The 21,623-nt window shown below is 41.6% G+C and overlaps 2 protein-coding genes across 3 annotated transcripts; both read right to left on the bottom strand.

The window, feature by feature from the left end:
• Positions 1-3,198: 3,198 nt before the first annotated feature.
• cdk13 (cyclin dependent kinase 13) lies at positions 3,199-11,590 on the bottom strand. Of its 2 annotated transcripts, none has more exons than XM_083936453.1 (14): positions 9,701-11,590; positions 8,672-9,241; positions 8,394-8,552; positions 8,159-8,298; positions 7,794-7,964; positions 7,514-7,703; positions 7,366-7,422; positions 7,175-7,276; positions 6,993-7,070; positions 6,459-6,575; positions 6,245-6,376; positions 5,959-6,155; positions 4,791-5,291; positions 3,199-4,665 (listed from the first exon to the last, which is right to left on the bottom strand). In XM_083936453.1, exons 1-14 carry the CDS (start codon positions 10,825-10,827, stop codon positions 3,962-3,964), a joined length of 4,245 nt encoding a protein of 1,414 aa, XP_083792579.1. In that variant the 5' UTR covers positions 10,828-11,590; the 3' UTR covers positions 3,199-3,961. The 2 variants fall into 2 exon arrangements, with proteins under 2 accessions (XP_083792579.1, XP_083792578.1); XM_083936452.1 differs by having other exon boundaries at positions 8,666-9,241.
• Positions 11,591-12,905: 1,315 nt separating this feature from the next.
• Positions 12,906-19,963, bottom strand: ralaa (v-ral simian leukemia viral oncogene homolog Aa (ras related)). Its single transcript, XM_083936293.1, has 5 exons — positions 19,881-19,963; positions 17,524-17,757; positions 17,187-17,395; positions 16,800-16,974; positions 12,906-16,023 (listed from the first exon to the last, which is right to left on the bottom strand). Exons 2-5 carry the CDS (start codon positions 17,635-17,637, stop codon positions 15,901-15,903), a joined length of 621 nt encoding a protein of 206 aa, XP_083792419.1. The 5' UTR covers positions 17,638-17,757; positions 19,881-19,963; the 3' UTR covers positions 12,906-15,900.
• Between the last annotated feature and the right edge of the window lie 1,660 nt (positions 19,964-21,623).

Genomic DNA, 21,623 nt, shown 5'->3' on the forward strand with positions numbered 1-21,623 from the left:
GACTGGATCCACTGTGTCAGCTCTACTTGTCAGACATCACTATTAATGGGCATGTGTCCATATTTATTATGGGATTTGGTTCAAGGATGAAAGGTGCATCTTGGTTATTCAAACTTCCAGTTTTGCAAGTTTTATGCAATCTACCTGATGGATTGAGATGCTTCTGATTTTCTTTCAAGTCCTTTAGCACCACACTGTGTCTCAACTGGGCAGTGCAGAACAGAGAGTGTGTACGTGTGCATGCACTGCAAAGCCAAGTGTGTGTGTAGCATTTTGCTGATCCTCATGTTTTTTAAGAGGCTTAAGGTATGGTTCAGTGAGTGATTGAATCTAGACAATTTAAGGCCTTTACAAGTGTGTGTGTGTGTGTGTGTGTTTGTGTGTGTGTGTGTGTGTGTGTGTGTGTGTGTGTGTGTGTGTGTGTGTGTGTGTGTGTGTGTGTGTGTGTGTGTGTGTGTGTGTGTGTGTGTGTGTGTGTGTGTGTGTGTGTGTGTGTGTGTGTGTGTGTGTGTGTGTGTGTGTGTGTGTGTGTGTGTGTGTGTGTGTGGCCTTTGGTTTTCCCTTTTTTGTCGTGGTTGTTGTGTGCCCCACATTTACCATCAGCCTCAATATATATATATATATATATATATATATATATATATATATATATATATATATATATATAGATATATAAACACAAAGGCTACTGACTTTATTCGCATTCCACATCCACACCAGTGGAGAGCCCATGTCAGACTGAATTTGGGGCAAATGTTTCTAAAGCAATGCATATAGAATATTTCTATTTCATGATGTAGCCATACAAATAACATCATATAGCTTCAATTATAGAAATACTTTTGGGAAACACCCTTATTGGCTTGAATTCTTGCTGAGAGAGGAGAGGGTCAATACAATATCCAGCTAACGCCAATAACCAGTTAGCTTGCCACATAAACTGTAACGAGAAACAACTAGCCAGTTTTTATCAAGAGGTTTGTCCAAAGAGATTTCTTTCATAGGTAAACAAGTATGTTAATGAGTGAGTTATATAAAAGTTGTGGTGAATTTCGCTACATTTGGACTGTTTCCAATACTTCTAAGCTAACCAGCAGCCAGCTTTAGCTTCATATTTACTGTAGTCCTACAAACAAGTGGTAGTCTTCTCATATAACTCCCAGGAGGAAAGCAAATTATCATATTTCCTTTCCTCCTTGGAGCAAACAGACACAATAATGTACTAGTGTATTATGATATATATATATATATATATATATATCCTTACATGCGTGTTTTTGGTTAAAAACTTAAGAAGGGTTTAAGAGTTTAATGTTTGTTTTATTCCTTGGATTTTGTCGGTGGGCATTCATCGAAGAGTCTTTTTTTGTTACCTGACAGGAAATCATTTGACTGGGTTATTAACAGAGTTTTGCTGTTGAAAAGGCCTGGGGGGCTGAATTGTTTGGTGCCCATTTAACTTTCAAATGTATCAACTCTTGTGAGGAACATTTGTACATAAGGTGAGTTTCAATTGACTTGTTCATTCAGTCAAACACTACCACAATGACATAATAAGGTCTATAGCAGGTAAAACATTCTACTAGGGAGGCCCAGTGTCATCTGTTTTCCCTCTCAGCGTGACGAAAATAAAAAGCAGAATTTTGTCATTTTAAAAGCTGGAATATTTCCCAATGTAAGAGTGGAATTGTGGTCAAAAGCCATGGTCTAACATACATGTCCTGTTTCACTCCCCTCTCTAAATTGTGCTCAATGTCGCTTCAGTCGCTCACACAAAATATATGATGCCGCCAGTCTCTATTGAAGCTGCCGAAATTCTCAGCAATCCATCATCCACGCCGTATTAATCACAGACTAGATGCCATCCACGTTTCGAATTAGCTTTGCAGAACGGAACCCCTCTGAGATAATCACTTTTTCATCACCAGCAATGTGGCGTGTGGACAGATGATATGTTGGGTAAAAACAAAGGACAGATGTGTGCCTTTTGTTCAGATGCATGTAGAATATCATTCAGCGGATGATGCTTCTACCATTTGTGGTTGCGGTGTGGTTTGTGCCTCAAATTTACTGCCTCTAATAGGCTGTTATGGCATTTAAGGTCAGTTAGGCAGCCTTTAATGTCCATTTAAATGGCAGTTCCCAATATTTGAATATGTTTTAGTACATATTTAGTCCTCCTAAGTGTAATGTAATGTGTATCTAGATGTTTGGGAGCTTTTAAACAGTGATTTTGATAAGAAAGAACTTAAATTTCCATTTTTCTTTGATGATAATCTGCCTTAACCAATATATTTTTATTTAGGTTTGTGGAAGGATGTACATTCTGAACTGTTCCATCTGATACTGTAGATGTATTCCTTATTTCATACCTCTATTATTGTCTACAGCGAGGCAACAATGGACTATTTTCATTTGAACCCGGTTTTTTTTCCCATTTCATCTGAAAACAACATCTTAATTGATAAAGGTGAAAATGGCAAAAAGGTTTACTGACATCCAGAAAACATCCCATCAAAGTTGGCATCAAGAGGACATCTGGGGACTGTTTTCCATTGAGTTCAAAGAATGAGTTATAGTGCTTGAAGATTGAGTCCACTGGGAGCTGTCAGCTATTGGAACATTCTTTCTTCCTGACAGTGGCACTGCTCTGTATCTGTAATCGAGGTTGCGTATTAGTCTGAAATGTGATGTGTGCTGCTATCTCCTTAGCCATGTCTCTTTTGATAAAACACCTCAGCAGTGCTAACCTGGCAGTTTCTTTATATAAAAAGCAAGGGTTATCAAATACAAATACAGCCAAAAATGTGTCTATTTGCATTAGCGACTTACTCAAGGAGCTTGTCATTTTATGAATGGTGTCTAAAGTGTCAAGATTCAGCTGCAGTGAAATCATAGCTGCCAGCTAAGGTCTATTGCTTTTGAGTGAGACTTACAAGTCAGTACACTGGCCTACAGTCGCAGTACTGAATGTCAATCTGCACCACAGAAAGCACATTCATCTGTTGCAATAGACTGAGTGCATACTGCAAGTAAGCCAGAGTGGTGCTATTTGACATGACACTGCCATCCAGTGGTGTGATCTATGAAATCCCCACATCTACAACAGGTCATTTATTATATACAGTATAAATGAGAAGTTCTATACCAGTCTTTGCAGTAAACAGACGATACGTTGTTGGCATTTCTTTAATAAACATTTGCCAAAAGAGGAGGGAACGGGATAAAATCATTTTAGTACAAAAAAGAAGACATTGTTTTTTAAAGTGGGTTACGTGTGTTTTTGTTTTGCTCAAGATCATGAACACCTACTGGCAAAACGGCGAGTGGAATTTAAAGTGAAAACATCCTTTTCTCCATCAGATTTTGCTGCAGTTGTCCAAGTGCTACCAGTCTGTCTGGAACTAACAGTCTTTTTTTCCTCAAATAGCCCCCTGTGCTGATACCTAAGCCATCAACCCAATCAACTGAGCCATTCAACATAATCATGGCCATAATAAAAAGAGGGACACTACATTACTGGTCGTATTCCTAATTGTGCAGATAGAGCACACCATCCATTTCTGCCTACTTCAGTCAGTAGTGCAAAACATTAATACTAGTCTGCCCTGGAGCAATTACAGAAAGGCTAAGGTAAAGATTTAAAATGTACCCATCCTGATAAATGTACACTCAAAAAAGGTAAAAGTTTAATTTAAAAGACAGCAGAATAGATTGCAAAAAAATAGGAAAATGGTATGAGCAAGAAAAGCTCCTCTGGTGTTCTACGGCTGTCCTTCTGCAGCGTATTCCGAATTTCAGACTGAGGAGGAATACAATGTCTTACACAGACTTAAGTTATTACAAACTGAGTGTGCATCTTCAAAAACCTCTGGTCTGGCCTGAGAGGCTTCAGCCTCAAATTGAGTCCTCTAGCCTTTTGTCCATTGTCACAAAATGCCATTTCCTATTTTCAGTTTTTTTAAAAAGGCAGACCTCGTCCTCTGATTGTTGCTGTTGAGTTCACATGTGGGACAAAGCCGAGGGGTAGTGGTGGAGCACCGACTTGGGAAGGGGAGCCCCAGGGTTGTCCTGGTGCTGGGATGGGCGGGGGTAGGGGTCCACCGTCCTTTCTAGCCATGGTGTGGTTGTAGAGGTGGATAGCACTGGGGTTAGACTGTCCCTCCAAAGGTAAGGGGCTGTGATTGTACTTAAAACGGTGGTCCTTGTCCCCAGTGAACACCATGCTGCTTGGTCCAGTGGCTCCAGTGCCTGGAGGGAAGGGGTCTTGGTGAGCAGGGGCCAGAACGCCTGCAGCAGACGTGGAGCAAGCTGCCTGGCCAGGTCCGCTAAACACTTCTATCAGAGCGTGAGGTGGCAGGCCTCCACCTAACATGTGGCCCATGTAACCGTCCCCAAATCCTGCAGGCGTGAAGGGTGGAGGAGGTGGATGGATGTAGTCTCCGCCGTATCCAGGACCCTCTGCAGTAGGGAGAGGTGGGTAGTCTGGCTCTGGAGGTCTCCCTCCATCAACACCACCTCCTGTAGATGCAATAGGTGGAGCGTGGCCAGTCTTGGGTTCAGGTGGAGGCTGCCGGTAGTCCAGGTCAGCATGTGGAGGTGGCTCTGGAGGCTCAGGTGGCCTCTGGTCTGGAGGCAGGATGGACATGCCACCTACTTCAGACACTGAAAACAGAAATTACAATATTTTATTATGAGATAATGTAATGTATTGTGCAGTGTATTTATAAAAGAGAAAGTACACTATGTCCAGCTGTCTCCCTGAAAAGATTACACAGCAGAATGGTTACCTGGAGAGACTGGGCTGGGCTCTGGAGGCTGTTTGACCTCTGAAGGTAGAGGCTGCCCCCCTGGTGCTCCTCCTGCAGGGTTGGTACTCTCTGTCCCTTCTCCACCGTCGCTCGGTTCCTGCCTCTGGGCCTGTTGAGCCTGGAGGAGCTGGGCCAGCAGCATTGTCATGGCTTTCTGCGTGGCAGATGCCGCCTCTCCTTCGGGAATACCCGACGGTGCAGACATGGGGGGTGAAGGGGGCTTGGGCATTGGGGGTGTACGGGGCACTCCTGCAGGAGCAGCTGGCTGGGGAGGCTTGGCAGGTGTAGGTTGAGGAGGAGGCTCAGCTGGGTCAGTGGGAGCCAGGGCTTTGGAGAGCTGCTGCAATGTTTCCTGATTGACCTTTGTGCCCATGGACTGGACAAACTGTGCCGTGTTGACGGAACTCTTGGGCTGGCCGAGGAAGTTCAGGAGAACTGCTAACTGCTCCTGGGTTAACTGGGAGTTTGGGCCCTTTGGGTCTGTGAGAAGACAGAAGACTCATTCAGAGATGCATATTCAACCCTGGGAACACACATCCAGGGTGAACTATTCTAAACGCAAGGTGCATTTACTAGCTTTTTCTGGAGCTTTCAATCACATATGAGATTTGACAGAAAGCTGTACTGCATATCACAATCGGTAGTAATAGCTTAATACCTTTAATTCTTATAAAAATTAAACAACCACTCTCCCATTTAAAATAAATGCAAAAATTAAAACATGCTAGATGTGTCAGACTACAGGTCCACCTGACCAAGCTGATTCACCACTAGAACCGGTACCAACCGAGTCATAGGTTTGAAGAAAACTACACAGTTCAACAGTATTGTAGAAAAATGTTAAGTAAACAAGCTGCAGTGTGTTGTCTATGCACACAAAGACGTATGACCTTCACAAGATATGGGAAAGGCACATTAATAGAGTGAGTGAACGAGTATTACAACCAATTAATCTGCAGCACAGCAAAGCTTTAAACCTTTCAGACCGATCAATAAGTACCTGTACTTGTTTTTGACGCATTTCATCATTCTCAAATCATACTCCATTAGTACAGCACCTTTTATACAGATAAGTGCAATTCCAGTTTGCTTACCAGGACCGGACAAGCTAATAATAGCATGGTACAAAGACAGTAGATAAACTCACCCAGCAGCGCAGAAGCTGCCACATTCTGGGGTTTAATACCTCCAGGAGCAGGAAAGCCCTGGGGCGTGTTACTGCGACTGTCGTCAAGGCCAAGCTCTTTACGGGGCGCTTTAGGGGCTGCCGCTTCCTCTGGCATCTGCTTCTGTCGCCGACGCTTCTTACTCCACAGCTCGTGACAGTCCTGCCACAGTGGAAGGCTGCAGAGATGGAAACAGTTAACATTGTATCAACATTGGCATTAAACAACAAGGACAAACATGTTGATGTAGCATGAGGCAAAACATACTCTGGCGGGGGCATCTTGTCTGGGTCCACGTCCTTGAGGAATTCACTGCCCAATGCTTGTTCAGCTGTACAGCGTTTGCTTGGGTCCAAGTTTAACATGTGGTCAAACAGGTCCAGGGCAGACGGAGGGATGCTGGGCAGGAGCACATGGTTTCAGAATATTGCACTGCCAAATCCTTAAAATGTTCAGTTAGACAACATATACATTCACTTACAAAGCATACTCCTCTCGTAACCGTCTCCTGTACTGTTTCTTTGGTTTCATGGTGTTGAAGAAGGGAAGTTTTATTACATCTGGCCAGACAGCAGGGCAGGGGCTGCCACATATCCGGCTAAAAGACAGAAATTCATTTGTAGAACGCAACAATGTGTGGGCATACAGGGCGATCATGACCTCCTACATATCACAGAGTGACTTCATGATAACACCCAGAAAACTGGCCTGACTTGTTGCTTTAAATTTAACCGATATACCTTGCACAGTGATAAACAAAGTCAGTCGATGCAGCTGTGCAGCGAAAATGATCTGTAAACAAACTTCCAGGGTTTCCCTGGAGCTTCATAGTTGATTGATGCAATCAGTGGAAAAAATTAGTATTGCTTTCTCTTCCTGCTTTAGATAGCTGAAACCATTTCTCTGTCTATCTCTGGCTCAAGTGGATGCAGCACGCTGTGGAAACCAGTCAAGAGTTCACAACTCAATCGACATTTCTGACATTAACATTTAACATGATTAAGCTTTAACTTACCTGATGAGCTCTAACTGGGCGAGCTCCTGGTTAGCTTGAAATATTGGTTTCTTTGTGAACAGTTCACCAAGAATACATCTGGGAGAGATAAAACAAGATAGAATGCATCATTATAAGAAATTTAAAAAAAAAATGCCAGAGCACATAATCAAGTAATAAGTCGATTTCAGTCCGGCTCTCACCCGCAGCTCCACACATCGATTGCAGGCGTGTACCTCTCTTCTCCAAGAAGTAACTCTGGGGGGCGGTACCATAGTGTTATCACTTTATTGGTGTATGGACGACTGAAAATAACAACAAAAGACAAGTAAGTATAATCACACACGATTGGAAGTAATTGAAAGTGTGACAGGTGTGGTGTATAACTATTCACCTCTCTTCAGAGTTATACAGCCGAGCAAGACCAAAGTCTGCAAGCTTTATTTGACCTCTGAAAAGGAACGGAAAAGAATATTGAATGTAGTCTGGAAACATTTGTGACTGTGTAAAAAAAAAAAAAACACATAATATAGAGGACCCACTTGTTATTGAGTAGAATATTGGAGCACTTGATGTCTCTGTGCAGAAAGTTCTTCTTGTGGCAGTAATCGAGGCCCTCCAGCAACTGCCGCATGAAAGACTTGATGTGGCTCTCGTTGAAGTGTACCAGGCCAGACTCGAGCAAACCCATCAGGTCGTGGTCCATGTATTCAAATACAAGATAGAAAGCACCTGCAATGAGAGAATAAAAATGTAGCCGTCGGAAAAAAAAGACCACATATTAAACCAATCGATGTTGTTCCCAGTAAAAACATAACGTACCTTTATCATTCTTGAAATCTAAAGCATCCTCCTTGTCTGTGACGATCTCCTTCATGTTTATGATGCTCTTGTGGTTGAGTTGTCGCAAAATCTTAATCTCTCTGATGGCTGTGATTGGGAAGCCCTCCTTTTCATTATCCAGCCGAACTTTCTTCAAAGCCACCATTTCAGCTATGAAGCGGAAGAAAGAGCAACCTGTTAAGACTACATCATGAGCTGGTCCCACCCTAAACAGATTATTATCAATGACCACTGGCATTTCCAACAGAACCTACAAATAGGAGATTATCATCATCAACCTTTATTTCACTTCTAAAGAACATTAATAGTGGAGCCATGTTTACAATGTTGTTACGATAGCTCACCAGTGTCTTTGTCTTTAGCTTTGTACACCTGACCGTAGGTGCCTTCGCCTGTGATTCCAATAATCTCAAACTTGTCCACACAGCGTTTGCCCCAATCTATCTCAGTTTCCTTGATCTCGCCGTATCTTGGGCCACAAATTCTGGAAAAAAAAATATTTCAGTGGAAGCAATGTGAGTATACAGCAAACAAGAACAGCTGAAAAGATTATGTAGCACTAAATGCACCGTAACATACTTTGGTCTTCGGCGAAGTGTTTGGGACTTTTTGTCGTCAGGTGGGCTGTGTGGGGAAGACGTGCCACCAGGAAGTTCAGGGGGGAGAGGCAAGTCGGTAAGAAGCTGACGGGCCTTTCTCTCTGACTTTTTCTTCACTGAGAGCAAGCTGTCCTTCAAGCTAACAGTAGGGAAATGCAGGAGATACAGAGAGAGAGCATGAGTGTTGACAATCAAGTATGAAAGAAGCATAACAATTCTAAATGAATGTGCACAACAACAACAATAACACACCAATACCTTTCTCCTTTATCCAGGTGCTCAAGAACTGTAGCGGGCAAAGGTAGAGATGATAAAGTGGAGATGAGTGGACCAGTTGTTCGTTCCTTGTCTTTGCTCTGTCCAGATGCTGGTGCTTTCCTTTTGTCCCGATGTAGAGAGTCATCTTTCCCTTTTCCGTCTTTGTCCCTGCTGGTCTGGTGCTCAGCTGTCCTTTTGGACGACCTGTCAGAGGGGGACTGTGGCTGGTTCGATGCGGGAGTTTTGGGACCTTTCTCTGGTTGTGGTGGAGAGGGAGGGCGGCCCTTTCTGGATGTGTGATTAGACTTAGGGCTGGGTTGATGAGCAGATGAGGAACCCTTGGTTGGAGTAGATGTGTTGCTGGAGTTGTTCTTGGCCTTGGCAGCTGCTTCTGCAGCTTTAACCTTTTTCTGCTTACTGAGTTCCGCAGCAAGGCTTGTTTTGAAGGTGAGCGTGCTTGGTGAGAGGCTAGATGGGCGGCTGCGGGAGCGAGAGTGGCGGTGGCGGCTCCGAGAACGCGAATGCCTTGAGGATGAATACGGACTTCTGCTACGTGACCTAGCAGATCGCCTGGGAAAAAAAGAACAAGGACACATGTTTTAAGTTTAGTTTCATACATACTTCATGAGACAATTTTATTTACTTGCATGAGATAGAAAATCTAGGGAATATCTTAATTTGACGACATAAAGCAAGTTATTACACCAATGTCACATGCGGGACTCCTTTAACTTAATACCGGTCAAAAGTTTTGGAAAGGCAAAGGAACACAAACCAATGTTGACAGAAAACATAAGGCCTCAGCAAATACAGATGTTACAACATATTTCAGACTGTAAAAAAATCCACAACCACTGTTTTGAAGAATCAATGTCCGATGAGTTGAACAAATTAAATTCCTACATAACCCTAAACCACCAAATCCTAAGCAGAGTGTGCTTATTACAAACACATAACATACATACACCACACAATGAAATGCCAACCAACACACGATCACTTCTTATTAGCTGTTTTATCAGAACTCACCTGACATCTGGACTTGGGCTCATGGACTTTCTGTATGGACTTCGTGATCTTCTGCGGTTTCCATAGGGACTTGAAGCAACCTCTCCTTGTTCATACGGACTGTGTCGGCCATAGCTTGGGGAACTTCGCCAATTTGATGGACTTGCTGGGGATCGCTTTCTTTTGTTGCTGGAATACGAACTGGGTGACTTTGTCACACCATATGTCCCATAACCATCCGCATCCCGGTTGTAATATGCAGAACTGGGAGAGAGTCTTTTGCTCCCATAAGTTGGACTTCTTCTAGATATTAGCTGGTTATAACCTCCAGGAGACTGGTAGTTATATGAATAGGATGTCCCATAGGGACTTTCTGCTTTGAAACCAGGACTTCTCCTGTATGTCCTGAGGTCTTCACGGTCATCTCTGTAAGACTGAGCAGCATCTCTGTATGCAGATGGGGGCTCTTTGTCAGATCTTGTTTTACTTATGTGCCTTTTTGAATCCCTTTTATCTGCAGACTGCGAGGACTGAGATGTGGATGTCCTTTTACCATTTCTGTCATTGCTTCTTGTAGTGTCCCTGTGGTTCTTAGAGCCACTCAGGCTACCTCCACTCCTTGCTTTTGAGGAGTCTCTCTCGCGGCTCTGGCGGTCCTTTTTCCTGCCTGGCTCTTTCTCTTGCTTGCTCCTCCCAGATGGTCCTCTTGTTTGTGCTTCCTTGCATACTGCCTCCCTGACTCTCGGGTGGCTTCTGTTTGGGGATGCTGGTCCATTATAGTCACCAAAATCGCTAAGTCGGTCAACTGAGAGGCTGTCAGCGTGGGGGTCAAGTTTAGGAGAGGGGCTCCCAGAAAACCGCTCCGACTGGGAGCTCACGTCATCATACTCCACCAATGTCCGAAGTTCAGCGTCTTTTCGGTTATTGTCAGGGTCTCCTGTTGCACCAGCGTGCCACAACAAGTCCCGTCCCTTGGCCTGTCTGCGTTTCTTTCTCCTGGACGCCGACGACCGCCTCTTCTCATGGTGTCTGCTGTCTCGCTGAACAGCAGCAGCACCGCTCCCCGGTTTACTCCGCCTGTCCTGCTGTCTGTTAGCATTTCTCTGAGCAGAGGGGCTCCGTCCCCGACCCACCTCTGAATTAGGCATTTATATTTACAAAAATAACCGCTACTGCCACGTTAAGAATAACCTTTAATAACATACACGTTACCTAACAAAACATTGGGGCTAACTGTGTGACAGGCTAGCTAGCAAATCCACAATTAAGACAAGACAGCTAAGCTAAATCACAAGCTTAACGTTAGCATTACAAAGCTAACTTAGCTCGTTTCAGGTTCGAGGAAAAAGTGAGTTAATTCATGACTCTTGGTGCCCGTATATCCCGTCACATAAAATCCACAGTATGCTACTGAATTATAGAGCCAGTCGGGGCTCAGCCATTGTATTTCCAGGACGGCAATCTCCCCAGACTTGCTACCTAATGGTGGTCGGTTTAGCCAGCTAATGTTAGCCTCCAGTAGCTAACTGTGGCCCTCCACATAAAAAAAAACCCAGTTCTTCTTTTATGTTACAGTTCATGCAAGCACGTAAATCCATTAACCAGATGGTGTTAAAGTTAAAGAACTATGTCTCCTTCTCACAAACTTCTTCTCTCCTTCCATCACACTGCAACTGTGCAACAAGGAAGTGGATAGCACGTTGGTTAGCACATTTAGCCAGCTTAGCTTTTCTTTTCTCCTTGCGTGTGGAGTTCAATGCAACTCCGTCAAAAACAACTTCCACGTATCCGACCGGGTTGTTGTTGCTTCATCTCGGCCCCGCACGGTTCCAAAAAGTGACAAAACGTGTTTCCGGTGGGGAAAGGGCGCTCCAAAATTCCTAGATTTTATATCAAAATATTATAACTTTGTTCGCAATGTGGTGGCTATAACGGTACACTAACTCGCCAGGGCCCCAGACAAGCTTTCAAACTACAGGGCCTTGTGCGTCGGTGTGGACCAATGATACACGTGTGCGTCATCCAGATCAGCGGTTACGTCACTGCCGAGGGAAACCCCTACTTTCAAAGTATAACGTAAAGATAACAGTGTATCAAGTTATACAAAAGATAGTGTCTCATTTCGCACTGAATGACGCGTCCCGTTTGATATGACTGTCTTTCAAGGGCAACCTACTGGATCTTTTCATTTATTGTGGTGCAACAGTTGCATTCATGTGTAATAATTTAATATATTCTAGTGCACTAATTACTTTCATACTAGTGCAGTAATTATATTTATTTTATTGCACTACATACTCTTAATTTATGGCAAAATTATTACATTGAATGTATGTATTTTACTTGCTATGTTTTACCTTGTATTGCTGGGTGTGGATGTCTGTTTGCTTATGTTGTCTTTTTTTATTGCTCTGATAAAGCATTCCTAATTTTGCTGTATGCATATAACTGGTATTTATTTGATTCTCTCATAAACATGCCACATAAAATATGTATACAAATATTCACAAAAGACTGATGTGCAAAAGTCATCAGGCTAGAAATATACTGAAAATACTGGGTCACCCATCCACCTAATGTCTTAATAGTTTTTATACATTGTTTGTCAGAAACCGAAATAGACCCGCCACCCCCACTATCTGGAAAATATTCATAAAATGTTAATATTAAACCTGCGTGCATCTTGCTAATTATGTATAATGAAAAAATATGTGACCAGTAGTCTGCATTGTGCACTAAATGCTATTTTTGAACACTAAAGTCCCACTGTTAAACAGCATACACCAATTGCAACATAGCCATGTCTGTACCATGTGTGCACTATGGTAAATCAATACATCCCCTCCAGGAGGACCATGTATGCAGCACAAGGAATCATTGTGATTGTGTCAACACAGTCTGTGCCAAGCTGCTTATGTCTTTGCAGTCCAATTTTGCTTTAAAAACTGCCTACAAACATGACACATTTACAGAAAAGTCATAATAAAATGACATAATAGGTAAAAGATATATTGAACAAAATCACTGCTTGGATAGTTAATGGTATGAAAAATTAGCATTCACCCTCGTCTGATCAATAGAAAAGTAGGTCGGGGTCTGCAGGTGGTGGGATTCAGCGAGTTATGAGCAGCAAGTCCCAGAGGAACCTTCTGCCTGCTCAGTGCAATAACTCTAGACTTCAAGACATAAATCTTAACACAAATAATATCTGAATACATTTGGAAAATGTTATTAGTAATATCCACTTTATTTGCCATTTCCAAATAACTCGCACAAAATAAAATTGAAATGTAAGCTTCACCTCTTGCATTCACAAACAGATAGGCTACATTAGTGGTTATGTTCAAAATAAGTAAACATGAAGGAAACATTAAACTGATGGCATACATACAACCACCCAATCAAAGACAAAGATATCTATTCTTTATCCCAAGGGTATTTATATAAAAAGGCAAAAAAAAAAGTTTGAGGACAGTTTGCTCGTAGCGTTCACACAAATATCTGTTTTTATTATTACCCCTTAAATCCTGCTGAAAATATATGTGCCATCTAGTCTATTAACACGAAGAAAAGAACTGAATAAAGTTTGCATCTGAAAGACAAAAAGACACTGAAACATGTGATAGCCTGTGTTGGGCCAATGATAGCAAGCACTATGGTTGCCACTTTAAGTATAGTAGCTTCTGCAATCCTCAACCATGAAGACACAGCAGTAAATGTAATGGACCGTAAGCTGTGCTACAACACTGCGGTACTTACACTATGTCAGTTTCCTTGCTCGTCACTTTGACTGTCAGGTGTGTTTCTATCACGGCATGGTGTACTGAAGGTTAGCCCTTAGAACATATTAACCCAAACTACTTTCTAAACATTCTGATGCCATGAGATGAGATTTTGAGTTTGCCTCACATCTATCTCTAAACTCTCTACGGTGTGCTTTTCAGTTCACAAGAAATACCACAGACATTCTTTTGCATTACTGTTTCTTTTTTTTTGTACAATTAACACACTGAAATATATGACAAACAAAGCCTGTAATCAAAGTCAGGGATTCCTTACCGTTCGTGTATTAACTCGGGGGAATCAGTGAGACGATGTTAAGTGTTTTTCAAATGTAAAAACAGATATTTCAGCTGTGGTCGGATCTCTAAACAGCATTCTAGCTGAAATGCTTCTAGTGCACTCACCGACTCACTGCTTTGTATTAGTTTCATATTCTCTACCACTTTGCAATTACTACAATCATTTTTGCATAGGTTCCAGTGTTGGGCATTGCATGCAAATAGTGAGCGGTTGCTGTTGGCAACTCACTCACAGATTTACTCTTTAACCTGGAACAGAGTGAAACGACAACCTCTGGATGGTGGTCAGACTTTGAAAAAGAATTGAAATAAGTTATTTTAAATAAGTTAAAAGAAAAAAAAAAGAGTGGCTCAGTCATTGAGGGTACTAAGAGAACGGAGGGGCAGATTTCACAGTGTCTTTTGGTCTATGAAATTTAGCTGTTAATCACATAGAGCATTCTCATTTTGCCAATTTTTGAACGCTGCTTCAATCTTCGCTTGCCAATAAAATGATTACATGAGGTGCAAGAGAAAAATGAGCACACCAGGTATTTCATTAAGATGTCACTATAGCTTTAAAAAAACTGTGTAGCCTTGCACAAAATGGAACAAAGGTAAACAAAGCAGAATGTCAATGACCTCTGCACTTCAGCAGAAGGCTAAGATTACAGGCAAACAGGATGGGTTCGGTATATGGTATGGGGGGGGGGGGTAATTCACATTCACAATGGACAAAGAGGCAACAGTGATGCACTGTACAAGAATTTCTTTCTCAGGCCGTTCTCAATGAAGTTCCTTTGCCTCCATCAGATTTACAATGATTTTTTTTTTACACTGCAGTGCTTTCTTTTGATGCGCACTATAGCAAGTTGTCATTCACTTCCATTAATAAGTGGGCACTTGTTTGTACTAGCTAGCATTTTTCTTTGGTGACAGAGAGCTTTTCTTTTTTGGACAGGTACCACCATACTTCCATCAAGCCTGTATTCATCTTTTGATATTGTACACTGTAAAGATTCATTAATTTATTTCCACTTTAGTCTCTATGAGGAAATACATTACAATTAAAAAAAAAAAAAGGGGGGGGGGGGTGGTGTACTACAAGGTTAGTGATTTCAAGTCTGAGCCAAAAAAGTAGAATCAGCAAAATAAACCTTTACGTGACTGGAAGCAATTTATCCCTTAGCAACTTTAAAATGTTTTTAAAACAGCATGTAAAGGATGTAGTGTTACAGAATCGCCTTTTATCAGAGCACCAGGGATTCCTTTAAATTAAAAAAGGCAATGAAAGTCACTGGCCAAGTGAGGTGAAATGTTAAAATTTAAAAAGGTTCAAGTGTCGTTTAAATCTCACAGATTTAAGGGTAATGCTCTATGTCGTTTGTGCATTTAGAGAGAACTCAAGTGACGCGAAGGGAGAAGACAATGGAAAATATTAGTGCGCTTATCTTACACTGGCAGATATGATCAAAGAGGACAAGAAAAGACAGGGAAAGTTTGACTTCACAGATAAAAAAATAAGTGTTCATAACCTTACCATGTAGTAAAATTGAGGTGTGAAACAACAAATAGGAATGGCATCAAATATCCACTCTAAATAACGACTCTTCCAATTAAAATGCTTCATAGATTCACCAGTGCAACGTCCATTTTCTTGGTGGCACTTGATGATTTCTGGGTTGACACTTCACCGCTGAGTCTGCTCACCTACTTTTCCTACCCAAGCTCCGGTTACAATTTCCCGATTTATACCTTGGCTCTTACACTTTTTACTTTACTATGTTTTCTTTTGAACTGCACTGTTGACTGAATATATTATACACATCAAACTTTACAATGAAAGGTTTTGTAACATTTCAGGGCTAAGCCTCTTGTCAAGCTTCGACCTAAATTAAACACCGTCCATGTATTAACCTCTGTAATGTGCTCAGAGTAAGAGAGAAAGAGAGAGAGTACATAAATTATTTGGAGTGTCAGCACATAAAAAGTTAGAGCTATAAATGGTGTATGGAGTGCCACCTTACTACTCCCTGACACACGGTCAGATGTCCTGTTAGCCAGGAACAGAAAGTCATGGTCAGGCGTGGGCACAAAAACAAATGCAAAAGTCTGAGAAATGTGTATGTACATAAGCAGTTGTCCTGCTCTCTGTTACCACTATAAAATACAGCATCTCTCTCTAATTCTCTTGGCCAAACTTTTACTTTTCTTCTTCCCGTTCTTCTCTTTGCTGTCCTCCATTTTCCTCGCCCGGATCTCTCTCATCAGGTCAAAGAACACCTGTTAAAAAAAAAAGAAAAAAAAAAAAGAGACGTACATTATTTATCAACTTATGTTGTTTGTTATTCAATTTTTTAGTTGGTTACTGTGACCCCATCTGACATGGGTTGTTGGGAGGGATAGTGGGATTTATGTTGGACTTTTTCTCGTTTGATTATCTGCAAAATTCAATTAAAATCAATAACAGTCGTTTTCTCATATGAACTTCGGACAATGTTTCCGGAGTCGCCCTTTCCCACATGTATCAAACGACAAGGGATTGTCCATGTCAGAAGCGTTCTCACCTCCTGGAAATAATCTTGTTTGGTTTAGGCGAGGGGGCGGCACCTGAGTAGAGCATGTAGGTGGGGTGACATGAGTGGGGTTAAACCACGGCAGCAGAGCCGGTTTATAATTAATTAGTTTAGAATATAAGTCTCTTGACGTTCCTGAATCTTGTCGTCTCTCTAATAAGATATTTTCATTGGTGTATTCATGTAAAGCACCGTCAGATGTTTTTTTTCCGGTTTCACACAAGCTGTATAACAGAAACGTCAAACACACCCACTCGCTCACTGTGAATTCTCTGGACGAAGACGTGCTCCATTCACACATGGGCACAAACAGACGTTACACAGACTCTCTGTGGCAGGGTAAAGTCGGTTTCATGTCCGGGCCAACTGATTTGGACATTTTCAAATACAGCTCTTTGGTCTAGATAAATTCAGAGTTGCAGTGCATGTGTGAAAAGGACTTTATTTAGCCAGGAATGCATATCTTCAGCAAGTCAAACATACCTTGTCAACATTGGCACGGGTTTTAGCAGAAGTCTCCACATAGCACACGCCCCACTGCTCGGCGCGGGCCTTCGCCTCATCTGCGCTGACCTGCCGTCGGTCGTCCAAATCGGACTTGTTCCCGACCAAGAGAAAGGGCACATTCTCATCCTCCTTCACTCGCAAAATCTGCTCTCTGCAAAAAAAGGAAAAAAATGTCATCCAGCCATGAACTATGAAAATGAACACACTACTGATTGTAAAAGGCTTCCTTTAATGATGTTCCAAAATGTCCAAACAGCACGCATTGTTTATGAATTTTAGCAGGGGAAAAGCTACCGAATGGTCAGTAATTAAATTCTAATGGATGGAAAGAAAGTCTTGTTGAAATATTGTACGCTACTGGACCTGAAGTCGACTGTTGCTGCAAATGATTCCAGTTCTGTGATGGAGAATACACAGAGGAAACCCTCGCCGCTGCGGAAGTAGTTATCTCGGATGGCTGCGTAGTCCTCTTGGCCAGCTGTGTCAAGGATGTCAATCTGTACCTCCTCTCCATCCAGCACTACTTTCTTCCTGTAACTGTCTGCTTTGGTTGGCTCATAGTCTTCAACAAACTACAAGGGGGGAAAAAAGTTCATGTTAACAGCTGTTGTTAATTTGGGAATCCATTATGCACACAAGATACTTACCGACCTCAACAACTTGCAAATTCTATTTGACTGTTGTGATGCAATTTGCTCACCTCATCATACATGAACTGGAGCGTGAGGGCTGATTTCCCCACTCCTCCACTGCCCACCATTATCACTTTGTGAAGGGCTAGAGAGTTCTGCCCTTTTGGCTTAGCAGCTGCCATGGCTCTGTGTACCGAGAGATCCGAGTGTAAAGGGTCGAACGTTCAAGGCCGAGCTGGAGGGAAGGATTGTGAAACGAAGACCGTAAAATCCAGCTGCAACAAGGGGCTGAATGATAATTCCTTGAGAGAAAGAAAAAAAACAATAAAAAGAGATAAGAAATCCTAAGATGCTACATCATCATTTCCGAGGCTCTAGTTTCAGTTTCTGAAGTGAAGACTGCAAATCCATTATTGAGTCTCATAGCAATAAAATAGAACCAGAAGAAACAGCCATTACACTAAATATATGCAGAGGATTATTCCCTGTAGTACATGGTTAAAACGACAGCAAGATGAAACGTAGTAATGACTAATCTATAACCTAGATGTGTGTCTGCAGAAAGATAATATCCCTTAATGTGGCTATAAGTGAACACCGCTTTCTCTTTGCAAGGACAAGAAAAGTCATAAAGAATACTCATGGCAGTGTCTACCCATACAATATGCAGACATTATTGTAAGAAAAGATATCTGCATGACCAACATGCAGGTTTGAGAAAAAAAACTGCCAGAAAGGTGCATTCACAATCAAGCTTATAGATCAGCAATATGCAAAAATCAGAGGCTGCCGTTCCAGTGCAATGCTGTTTTGCAGCCAGCTTTCACACGCTGGATGTCACATAAATTTCAAAACATACTTATTGACGTGTCCTTTGAGAAAATCTGACAACACTGATGACATATGGACAAGCAAACTTAACTACTGTGCATCATGAGAAACAGCCGTTCCACTAACTAAAGATGGATCTGCAAAAGTCATTTAGCAGAGAATTTTTCCGAGTAACATCTGGCAGTATTTTCCAAACTTTGACAGGACTGGATAAAATTTGACATATGTCAAAGCCATTTAGTGGTCAGTTCTCCATACTGGACAGACCAAGAAGACTATGGGAATACCATGAATTGTTAATGTCCTTTCCCTATCACAGGCCCACAAGGACCTCTTGGGATCAGGGGTAAAGATGGGAATGTAGCCAATAGGTCATTATACAAATTAACAAAAGGGGTGTATGCACATAAAGTCAATATTAAGATTTAGTACAGTAGGCAATGTCCTTTTAACCATTCAAACCACCATAGTAAGGAATTGTAGCTCACATAATTTGTAGTCTGTTAACCCATAAACAGTGGTGGAAGTAGTAATACCACAGTATATAAATACTCTGTTACAAGTCCTGCATTCAAAATGTTGCTTATGTAAAAGTACAAAGTATTAGCATGACAATTTCACAAAGTAAAAGTACTCATTATGCAGAATACAATTCTAATTATTGATGGATTAATGTTGCTATAGACAAGGCTAGTTATGGTTACTTTATATACTGCTGTGTAGCTTAATCTTTAACAATATAGGTTGTTTTGTTGATAATATTTTGTTATAATAATCTTAATCTGTAAACGTAACTAGTAAGTAAAGTTACCAGATAAATGCAGTGAAGTAAAAAGTACATTATATCCTCTGAAATGTAGTGGAGTAAAGTATAAAGTAGATTAAAATGGAATTACTCAAGTAAAGTACAAGTACCTTAAAATCATAATAGAGTGTAGATAGTTAGTAAATGTACTTAGTTGCTTTCCACCACTGCCCATAATGTGACATTTTAAGTAACGTTAGGCAAGTTAAGACACGTTTACAACAACAAGTATCTAGGTTTCAATGATGACTTCATAATTAGGTGTAACTGTAATTAAGTGTGTCATCATAACCGTTAAAAACGTTACTGGCACAATACGACGGTCTATATCTGACACATTTCACTTCGTATTAGAACAGCAAACCGCCGAAATCACATATTACGATGCGCAATGCTCTAATAACCATGTTGACTTAGTAGCAAGTTAGCTGGTGACATGTCAACAGCAGGGTGACTACAGTGGGCGACGCTGCTAACAAGCTAACTAACCAGCCCTAACTGGCTAACGCCACCTCCACGTTTATTACCGCTTAAGTTAGTTCAACGTGAAGGTAACGGCTCAGATGACGCGATAAAAAGACAAACCGTTAAAACCAGTTACCCAGCAACAGATGTTCGTTCGATCCTAGCTAGCACCAGCTACGGTGGCCACACAGGCAAAAGGCGATAACAAGCAGCTAATCACAAGTAAATGATGCAACGTTTAAAAATAAATAGAGCAAACAATACCAGCAGCGAGCGTCACGACAGCAGCACTTACTACCTGGCGATATATTAAATAGCATTCACCTTTGGTACGGCGTTTGACGAGGGTTGAATTATGGTGGCAAGATGAGCAGACTCAGCTAGCTGTTTGTTAGCTCATGGCTAGCTCAGCAGACTGCCTGTGCACATCCCCTGTGGGCGTGGTCACCGTCTGACAACGCCCGCCCGCCTGGGAGAACCAGACAGCGCTCAGTTTTACTTTGTGTGTGTGAACGTTACATCAATGTGCCAATAATAAAAACATCCCAAATCAGTTCAGTGTAATAATATCATTTCTGAAGTTATTTTTCTTTGTGGCTGAACATGAAATCGAGGGATTAAAGGCGTCAGGGATTGAACATGCGAGATAATTGATTAATGGGGCAATCCGCATAAATGTTTGCAGGCGTGTTGTTGGCTAAGTAGAGACTCAAAAATCAGCAGGAGTGACAGACCTTCAGGAGCAGGTAATGCTGGTTTAAAGTTAGCTTTTTTTCTAAATTAAAATGTAAAAATAAAACATTGAATCCACACGCAAAAGCAGGTTTATTTTTAGCCCAAATATATATTTTAAAAGTGCCCCAAATTGATGAAAATAGAAGTACAAATTTTAAACTTGTGCAAACTGAAATTTGAATATGTTAACTGTCAGGTTTCTCATTTTTGTATGCTTTAGACATGAAGTCCATCATCTCCGACCTGCATTTAAAATTTGCAGAGAAGACATGGAATGAAACATTTCAGCTTGTCCGAAGATGCATGGTGAGAGTCCAGTAACTTTAACCTCCTGTTTTCATCTGCATGTTAGTTTCAAGTCCCCCTTTTTCTCGAATGCCACAGTGCAGATCATGGAGAGCACATATTCGCAGGTTTATTTGAAAGTATGCCCTTGCAGAGACAAGTTTAAATACAAGTAATTAGACTTGTTATTTGATGGCTTCTCTAATATGATGATGTGCTGCAGATCAGGAACTGATGTGGTCATGCACTGAGAATGACATCATCTGTCCTGGAACACACAAGTCTTTGTTGTTGGATCAGTTTGTGCAGTGACAGTCAGTAGTTTTAAGTTCCTTTGTTTGTAGTTTGATAGTACTGCCTTACTTTTCAAAACCATCACTGTTATGCAGAAGATGTACTTGCACATTTATATCATTCGGATGCAGGTTCAGGGCCAAACGTGCGAACAGAATCTGATGTATTTTACATTCAAGGCTGCAAAGTGCTCTTGAGTGTGTTTAGCACTTCTATCACATGCATGCTGGGGCTATGTGTGGGTGTGTTAGTTTTCTTTAGATTTGTCATGGGTGGAGCAGCAGTGTACATAATACTTGGGGATTAATACAAAGTGGAGCTTTGCAGTTGTCAGTCTCTGGAGTCTGATAAAGAAACTTGATTACTTGGTGGTCTGAAGTGATGTGTGGTCCAAAGGGATGAAGCAGCTGGGGCTATTCACATGGCTTCCTGCCAGCAATGATGCTGAAGAAGAGGACTTTTTATAGGACCTCCAAAAAACGAAGCACAGAGAGCAATGCACAAAGTATTCTCAGCCTTCCTGGCTTTTAAAAACATACCCGTCCCAAAGTGCAAAGCGTATAAATGTCAACAATTCCCTTAGCCATTGTCTCACTGGATGGGATGGGAGGACCAAACACTGTTTACACGAGGATGACTTGGCCACACAACTGGTCCATTGTGGTTTTTCTTCCCTTTGTCCCCCGATAGGACAAACCCAAAGTAGAATCCTTGTCCTGTTCACTGCTGGTTAGATCTCTGGAAAGACTCCAG

The sequence above is a fragment of the Echiichthys vipera genome (genome assembly GCF_963691815.1).
Source record: "Echiichthys vipera genome assembly, chromosome: 21".
NCBI classification, from domain to species: Eukaryota; Metazoa; Chordata; class Actinopteri; order Perciformes; family Trachinidae; genus Echiichthys; species Echiichthys vipera.